The following is a 9,655-nucleotide window of genomic DNA, read 5'->3' on the forward strand; positions in this document are numbered from 1 at the left end:
TATATATATAAAGGAGACCACTAGGTGGACTGTTAATGTGCTAGAAGAAGATAATTTTTCTGAATCTCCTGATTCTTTCAATGTGCTAGTTCCCTGGTATTAAATTGATATTAATTAATATCCAATTTTTTACCTTACTGTTTATTTATATATATATATATATATATATATATATGTGTGTGTGTGTGTGTGTGTGTGCATGTATATATCTGACAGGCTTCTGCAGTTTTCTGTCTACCTCACTCACAAAACTTCAAGAACACTTAACCATGGTGCAGTGCAATAGAACCTAAAATGTTCATTTAAATCTGAAATGCTGTTCTCTCCATTTCCTTGAGAACATGGATCCATGGTGTGTGGAGATGCCACACACTGATAAGTGAGTGATGGAATGGCTTGTAGTATTGAAATAGGTGGCAACAGGTTGACCTGGTATATGTAGTAGTATGCTTCAAGTGCGCTCCCAAAAGTGATTAGCAAGATGTTGGCCTGTTTCATTAATGTTAAGAGAGCCACAAAATTTACATTATGATAGAATATAAAAGGTTGGACAATGTGCATCTGGCTTAATGCAGTTTCCACCTACTAAATTCCCTCATATGGCAATGGAGGGGATGGTGTAGGCACATAGTTAGCTGAGAAATGGTTACATGAAGTAATTAATGTAGTCAGAGGGTACAATACGATATTTGAAGTTCAACTAGTTATAAACAATTCAACAACAAAATTTCTGAATAGAACTTGTGGAAGAGGAAGACCTAGGAAAATATGGGATGAAATATTGAGGACTGATCTCAGAACTACAAATCTCATGGAAGAGATGACAAAGATCCTGGATGACTGGTGATATACAGTGCTTGAAAAGACCTGCCTATTTTGGCAAAATTGAGGTTCTGGAAGTATATTATCTTTATACACAATTGGATCCTTTGTCTAATTTCCTCAACTTCTCCTCCTTCCCCTCATTTCTCTTGTCACTGATTTCTCCATCACTTGCCTAACTACAGTATTCTGATGTTGTAATTATATAGAAGTAGAACTAGATATTTTATTTTTTATGATACCTGTCAAAAACCACTTCAATTGAAATCTATTCTTCATTCTTAACATTGGTGCACTCCACTCAAATTTTACATTGATCACCCATCTTTGCTAACAAATTATTTCTCCTTCTCCCTCTTCACTGAACCACTTCCTGTTCACTTGCCATATCACCATACGTCTCTCATCTCTCAACATACTGTATTGTTCTCTCCACTCACATTCTTGCAACCTACCCACCGTCATGCTATCTCTTTCTTTCTTCCTTCTCCTGTCTACTGTATTATTATCATTATTCAATTGCTCTACACACTTCTGTACAGCCAGTCACCACCTACTCCTTCCAATCTTTCTCCAACTGCATTCACCCCTGTACCCCTGAGTGAGGCAATGAATAAAATAAATCAAGTATGTGTTGATAAATGATGAATATATGTTGGAGGGAAGGTAAGGGAAAAAAAGCTGTTGAAATGGGTTAGTCAAAGGGTGGATATAGTGAATATTGGATAAGAGGTCGGGGTATCAATGTTACATGATTAAGGGAGAGTAGGTGATGACTGACAAAAAAAAGTTGAATAGCAGCAGAATACTAATAATACTATGAGACAGGGGAAGGATGAAAGAAAGACAAATGATGTGTGGTTGGGTAGGTTAAAGAACTGTGAGAAGAATAGGAGAGTGAGAAATGTATAGTGGTGAAGGAGAGATAATTCTGTGGTACAAAAGGTGATCACTACAGGATGTGGTTGGAGAGGGAGAGCATTAACAATGAAGGGTCGAAATAAAGTGAAATGGTTTCAAATAATGGAAAAGGTAAGTGGTATCAGAGAAGGCAAGTGTATCAGTGTCCCTGTACATGGCTTGCACAGCTCTCACTAACCATTCATCTATCCCTAGTTTCCTCATTGACCACCAGATAAGGAATCGGGGGACCCTGTCAAAGGCTTTCTCCATGTCAACTTAAGCCAGGTACAGAGGTTTATCTCTGACTAGGTATTTCTCCTGCAGCTGTCTTACCAGAAATGTAGCATCAGTGGTGTTTTCCCTGGCACGAGCCCAAACTGCATCTTGTCTAAACAAACTCTCTTTCTAATTAGTTGGGCTATGACCCTCTCCATGACTTTCATTACCTGATCCAACAACTTGATACCGCTGTAATTATTTGTATCTAAAGCGTCATCTGGTGTAGCAGTTGACTATGGTGCTGCTACACCAGTCATTGGGTATGACTACTTCGTGTATCACCTGGTTAACTATACAGGTGACTAGGCTATAGCCGACAATGCCAGATATTTTAAGCATCTCTGCAGTGATTCCTGATGGGCCGGAGGATTTCCCTGTCTTCATACTCTTAATTGCTTTATCTACCAAGGTACTGTCAACTCGGATAGCTGATGCCTCTGTTGGGTCGACATTCGGCAGACTCTCTCCCATTCATTTTCTTTATTGAGCAACCTTTCATAGTGACGTCTCCAAACCTCTTTCATTGCAGCCTCATTTAGTGCAAGTGAACCATCATCCATGTGGACACATTTCTCTCCTACGACATCATGATTCTCTCTCACACACTGTCTTGCAAAACGAAATACCTCAAGTCTTTGGTCCTCACGGCACAGAACATTGGCAAATTTTTTCTTATCTGCTTTCCCTCTGGCTAAATAAACCTCTCTCCTAACTTCCCTTCTGGTAGTCTGATACAATTCCCTGCTACCACCGTTCTTCCAGTCCTTCCAAGCCTGTTTCTTTTGTCTAATAGCCCTGTCAACGACATTGCTCCACCACCACGTTATTTTGGGTCGAGAGGGGAGTTTGCACCATCCACAGATCTTGTCAGTGGCCCTCAGCAGGTTGTCCCATAGAAACCTCCAGTTGTCTTCTACATCGTGTGAAGCTATATCGTCGTCTATTTCGTCGAAGGCTTCGAGTAATATGTCTCTAAATCTCTGTCCATTCACAGGATCTTTAAACTTCCAGACCCTTCTCCTCCATGCTGGTCGTCTTCTGGGCAACCACTTAGCTCTGATCCTGAAGTCACTAACTGCTAGTCTATGTTGTGGGGTACATTCTTCACCTGGGAAGGTTTTGGCATTTATAAGCAGCCATCTTTCCCTTTTTCTGGCGAGGATGTAGTCAATTTGGCTAGTGTGTCTGCCAGAATGTTAGGTGACAAGGTGACTGGCATGTTTCCAGAAGTTGGTATTGCAAACCATAAGGTCATTTGCATCAGAGAACTCCAGCAGCCTGGTTGACTCCTCATTGCGGGAACCAAAACGATAGCCTCCATGTACGCCACAGAAGCCTCCTGTATGTTGTCCAACATATCCATTGAAGTCACCAGCCACAAAGAGAAGGTCCCTGTTATTCATCAACGAGGTAGTCTGCAAGAGGATCTCATAAAATCGGTCTTTCTGTCCATCAGGTAGCCCCGTCTGAGGGGCATAGGCCGAGATAATGGTTGCTAATCCATGATGAAGCACTAATCTAATCTTAAGTATTCTGTCACATACTCTGACTACCTCGATTACCTTATCCATCCATTTCTCTGCAAGAAGTATACCCATGCCAGTGACCCTGTCTGTGTTCCCTGTCCAGAAAATCTTGTTCCTGTGTTCTTTGCCTGTGAGGAACCTAGCGGAACCTCCTCTCCACCTTACTTCTTGGAGGCAGCACACATCAACACATCTCGTGCATTTCTGTTTACATATAATTATAGCAGTAGAACACTGCAGTTAGATGATAGAGGGCTCGGTGCTAGAGAGATGATAGGGATGACTTGAAGAGGAAACTGGATGAGTGATCCAGTTGTGCAAATACACACACACACACATATATATTGTGCTTCCAGAATTTCAGTTTCAGAGATGGCCAGGTCTTCTTGGAAACTGCATAACACTAGTCATCTTGGTCCTTTATCATTTACATGAAACTCAAGGTCCTGAGACCAGCATGTTCCTGGATCTCCCTCTTCATCATTAAGTGAGTGGCACTTCTTTATACAGCTGTCCTCATCCATGTCTCATATGTCCAAACCAACAGTCTTCTTTCTTGTACACTACATCTGATATATACACACAAGTATCCAGCATGCAATGGAAACTGCTTATAGCTTAGCACAAATGAAAAGTATAATGCATGACCACCAATATCAAGATATAACCCATAATTTTGCCCATATGGAAACTTGGGTAAACATTAACAATTTTGAAAACTAAAATCACAAACTGTATATTCATATAAAAAAATTATGTTGTTTAGAAATGATATATAGTTGGTGTAATACTTTAATATGCCCAGCTGCTTCTCTTATCACTTTTCTAACTCCATTTTCCGTTTTTGTTGCTTATAGCCCACCAAGCCAATACTTTAAATTCATTTATTTTTACTGATAACCTTTTTATTTTCATTGCTGTCTTCAATTTTATCAACACCTACTCATTCATCTTTCCTCTGTTTTTTTTTTCACTGATCTCAACATTCTTATGATTAACTACTTGCTCCCTCCTCTACCCAATCTTGTTTGTGTGAAACAATTCAACTGATCTTGGTTTTCATTATTTTCAACATTTTTATCCTGAATCTTTAATCATACTATAATTTTTTCCACATCATACAACTCCTATATTTTGAAATCACAATTCTACTATCTTCAATTTCTCATTTCCTTTCCTGCAACAAAATAAGAGAAATGCCTTTTTTTTTTTTGCTGACATAAAACATCAGTTTTACTTGGATTCTACTGCTTCATTATTTGGTGCTCTTAGATTTAACTACAAACATATACAGCATATTTCATTACCTTTATTCAAGATGATTGGGTGAAAGGGAAAAGAGTATCAAGTAGAAATGATGGCAATGGTGCAAAATGGAGTCAGAAAGGGATTATCGGAGGTTCAACTTGGTGTTTTACAATGGTTAGAAGCAGGTGAAAACTCATCTGTATTGCATGGTCATTCAAGTAAAATGTAAAAATTTGGTATAGTGATTTGCAGATAGAGAAAGCTACAACTGTAAAGCATCTTCTGGTTAGCAGAGGCTGCTTTGGAAGGTTCACGAGACATCTAGTTTTCACAACACATGACCAACGAAACTGCAGAGGCTGCAACTAATAATCTTGATGGGTTGAAGAAAGTGATTGTTTTAAGTTGGAAGTGTACAACATTTTTGGGAAGTGCATGCTTCTAAGATGTTTATTTTAGTTTTAAAGATTCCAAAAATTGTCTGACACTTATTGTGGTAGTAGATTCTCCTGGTGATATGAAATTGAAACCTATACTTGTACATTATTGAAAATCTAAGGACCTTTCATTGTCTACGCTAAAATTAATTAATATACTTGTGCTTTAATTTTCAAATAAAGTTTAGATGACTACAAGCACTTTTTTTGCCCTACAGTAGAAAAACAGAATTCCAAATGAAATATTTCAAACAATTATACTAAGCAAATCAATGAACTTAAATGGTCTTGGTCCAGATGGACTATATGTAATCTGAACCTTTCCCCACTTATTATTATTATTTTTTTTACGGAATCCCACGTTTTAGGCTCCCCCCCCCCGTTTTTATATAGATCCACAGGGTAAACCTAACCCTAACTCAAACCCTAACCCTGACCGTAACCCTGACCCTAAACCTAACCCTAACACTAGTTTTGTGAGATTTGGCTGTTATTTCTAGCATGTAAATAGCCTGCTTCGTGGGTAATTGAAATTTTTCAAACAAATTAAGAGGGGGAAAGGTTCAGATTACATATAGTCCGTCTCTACCATGGTCTTTTTTATAATGTGAGAGCAGCCAGTAGATCAAGTTGTGCTAACGAAATTTAAGACATCGAAGTTCAGTTTCCACAACGAGCTACACCGAGAAGGAGGTGGGGCTGTAAGCATCACAAAACTCTTGAAGTAGATCCTGATAAGGCTTAAGACAATGTCAAGTTTCCACCCAAGGAGCCCTCATTGCACCATCTCGTATTACGTTGGTGTCGATGGCTTTCCTCAGATGAAGCCAGTGAGATTGTCCAGGAGTGGATGATAAGAGGTCTGATAGACTCACTCTTTGCCACTGAGCTATACACAGATACCCCGTCTGGGTCATCACCGTTTGCGGTGGTTCGTGGAAGTGAAAGCAACTGCATTAGTAGATGAACGAAATAAAATATTGAGGTACCATAATTTCGATATTTGTCGGTAAATTATATTTTTTAACATGTGGTTTTTGAGATATCGTTGGGAGTGGAGGGGAAGCATGCTGCATGGCTGTAAAGAAAACTTTTGACTTCGTAAACATACGGTTTCACTAAAGTATAAGATGACGAATTGATGTGGAGAGCACCGGGCTGTGCTAACTCATCTACTTCCCAATTAACTACAATAAATCCGTTTTGAGGTGTCTCAAAATGTTTATAGGGGACACTAGATTCGTTTGGGGTACAAGACTGTTAAACTTGGGTTTAGGATTTTTGAATTTTATAAAAACATGTATTCTACCGATTAATTTTGACATTTCGGAGAATCAACGTGTTTCCCATAGATAAATACGTAGACACACACACACATATTATATATATATGTATATATATATATATATAAACTCACATTTCTTGCTAAGTAAACAATTATAAAAAATCGAGGATTTAATAGCAAAATCGGTTTCAAATTTTGGTACAAGGCCAGAGGGCTAAGTCGATTACATCGCCTCCAGTGCTCATGTGGTACTTGTTTTATCGATCCCGAAAGGATGAAAGGCAAAGGTGACCTCGGCGGAAGATGAACTCAGAACGGAAAGACGGACGATATGCCGCTAAGCATTTTGTCCGACGGTTCAGCAGCTCGCCGTCTTAATTAGAAGAATGTATTAGAATTAAAATAATTATATTTGATGTGGATCAAATAGTTTTCAGAACAAAAGTCTTTTTTTTTTTTAATAGTAAAGAAACAATATAAAATCCAAATATTGCCGTTCCTGGAATTATGTCATGCTTGTTTTAAGCAGTTATGTCTTAAAAGATTTTTACTTAACTTACCGCACTGATCCCGCCATCTTTCATATATATACAACCTCGTTTTGAAATCTATTTTAAGTAAAGCTACATTCCTACAGTAATGTTGGCATTGGTTATTATATGAACGTACCACAGTCTCGTAAAAATGTTGTTTTTATATTTTCCAGATGGCTAAAAGTATATCACTTGTAATGTATGTTTATTTTAAAAATAAAATATGAATTTTTCTACAAAAAGTAATATTTATTTTTCTTTTCAAAGTAAATTTACATTAAATGCGAATTCTCTACGTATAATGTGACTGACTCCATCAATTGCTGACAGTGACAGCGCTGACACCGCACTCGACGCTGTTAAGCAGAAATACAGAAATCATGTGGAAAGTGTTTTGTGTAATCGCGATTTAGAAAATCAGCACGCAGTCGTAGCTACTTTTGACGAAGGAACACAGTACTGCACATTAAGCGAAAAGTGCGATACATATTGAAAACAAATGACAGTATGCATGTAGGAATATATCAATTGCGATAATACCGATTTTATTTAAGCCCTTGGATTCGATATATTTAGAATTTTAGAAAGTAATTGAATTATTGAAGAATATAATTTTTGAAAAAATTGTGGTATTATAAAAAATAAGTTGATAAACAGTTGTTTTCTTACGGTTTTTAATCAACATAACAAAACATCACACACGCACACACATAATCTTCATTTATCATTTGTAAAAGAAAAAAGAAAAAATTACAGATGTGGTCATTATTGAAAATGTGTTTTCAATCGTGAAAACTAATAATATTCTATATTCTTGATGGATTAACCTGATCGTGGTTTCTTTACTGGAACTTACTCGTGTTATTCAATGCCTTTGGAATTAATTCATCCGATTGATAATCATTTCTAAATAAATAGAACGTTAACAATTGTTACAGTTAAAATTGCATGTCTATCGTTCACTGCATTCCATCCATCGGGAAAATATTTTAACATATCTCCAAAGTATATACTTATCAATTTTCGATTATAATTTATTGTGAAAGCCGAAGTTAAAAAATGGCAAATATTACAAGTTCGATTGTCTGTTATTAAAACTGCTTTGTCAACTATAAAATTTATGCGGCTGTGAAAAGATTGAGGAAAAACTCGCATTTAAGAGAACAAGAGGAAAACGTATCAAACTGCGGTTAGTAATTAGCATTTTAATTGTGTCGACCGCGTTTTGTTGCCTTTATTTATTTTTTTTATATGAGACAAGCGACGAAGGAGAGCAAATCCACTAATAATTGGATAGGCGAAGGAGTTTTATGTATGGAACCGTTGAATACAGTTATTAGACTTACCTACTAATAAGATTGCAACTACTATTACTAACTACACAGCTGTTAAGATAACGATTCAAATTAAATCGACATCGTCTCCTACTTTACAGTCATCATTGACAGCCGAACAACAAGAGTTGACCAACTTGCCCAACAGCCGCAGCTAAATCGAATAGCACGGCTACAGCACCTGCATTTTGATGAGAAGATTTTTAATAATGTGGATTTTGTTGTAATGCTACTTAGGCTGTTCAGGGGTATGCAAGGCAGGCAGGTGGTGATTTTTGTATTCCTCGGTTTGGTCGCAGCATTAGGATACTTACATTTAATATCGGAAATCTCTAGACTGGATACAGCTCGGAGTAGATTAGGTAAGTGGTGTTGTACACCCCCTTTTGCCTTCATTCATCTTATTTCCTCTTTGCCTTTGTAGCAAAGGCAATATGAACTGTTGTTTTTATAAATGCTTATTCCGTTTGTACCTGTATATTACCCCAAATTGTTCTTTTCTTTTTTCTCTATATATCTATTATCATTTGTCAGGCGAAAATTCTCGAGCTTACTTTATTTAAAAAGCTAGCCTTTGATTGTTTAGTTGCCGAAAAGATCTAGTCAAGTAACATATATATCTTAACTGTTTTAGTACTGTTTCACTATTAATATTCAACTTCATTAGATTTTAAATTAGAGTTCAGATTTGGACTGGAAACTATCATATATACGATATAATTGCGTGGTAGAAGTAACTTATTCGGAAACGATAGGTTTCTTTGATCACACACTTTGTGACCATGATCACTATACAAACGGGGTTCTTTTTCCTTTACCAAGTTTTTTACTGCTGGGGTGGGATGATTTTTGAACAGGCATTTCTTGACTACGTTAATTTGCAGACTCACCAGAATAGTTTTATTTTATGTGACTAACTACAGTAATTCAAAATATGTATATTTCAAATATGAACATCAGACACAGGTATTAAATTTCCTATTAGCTGGAATAACAAATGAAAGGAGGTTAGTTCTAGGAAACATCTGATACTCCATATAATAAAATATTCCACAAAAGATTTTGTCAGTAAAGGGAGACCTTAACGACGATCAGTTTTAATTCATGTTAAAATCCTCCTACTTTTCTGTTTATACACACACACATACAGATATATTGGGGGTGTCTGTATACAAAGACCAGTTTATAAATATGTCCGTACATGTGTGTATATATTTACAAATATGTATGTCTATATAAATATGTACATATATATTTTTTTATACTACATGTATGTTACGCATATATA

The 9,655-nt window shown here is 36.8% G+C and overlaps 2 protein-coding genes across 2 annotated transcripts in view; one reads left to right on the forward strand and one right to left on the reverse strand.

The window, feature by feature from the left end:
• The window catches only part of LOC106881422 (nucleoporin NUP188), a 465,305-nt gene extending 458,172 nt beyond the window's left edge, over nt 1–7,133 (reverse strand). Inside the window, exon 1 of the mRNA XM_014931808.2 lies at nt 7,061–7,133. Within this exon, the coding sequence (XP_014787294.2) occupies nt 7,061–7,077 (17 nt within the window). The 5' untranslated portion in view covers nt 7,078–7,133. The remainder of the gene's footprint in view (nt 1–7,060) is intronic.
• A 198-nt stretch (nt 7,134–7,331) lies between these two features.
• Nucleotides 7,332–9,655, forward strand: part of LOC128248329 (heparan sulfate 2-O-sulfotransferase 1-like) — a 196,647-nt gene continuing 194,323 nt past the window's right edge. Inside the window, exon 1 of the mRNA XM_052969312.1 lies at nt 7,332–8,729. Coding sequence (XP_052825272.1) covers nt 8,594–8,729 — 136 coding nt within the window. The 5' untranslated portion in view covers nt 7,332–8,593. The remainder of the gene's footprint in view (nt 8,730–9,655) is intronic.

The sequence above is a fragment of the Octopus bimaculoides genome, chromosome 1, assembly GCF_001194135.2.
Source record: "Octopus bimaculoides isolate UCB-OBI-ISO-001 chromosome 1, ASM119413v2, whole genome shotgun sequence".
In the NCBI taxonomy this organism is placed as follows: Eukaryota; Metazoa; Mollusca; class Cephalopoda; order Octopoda; family Octopodidae; genus Octopus; species Octopus bimaculoides.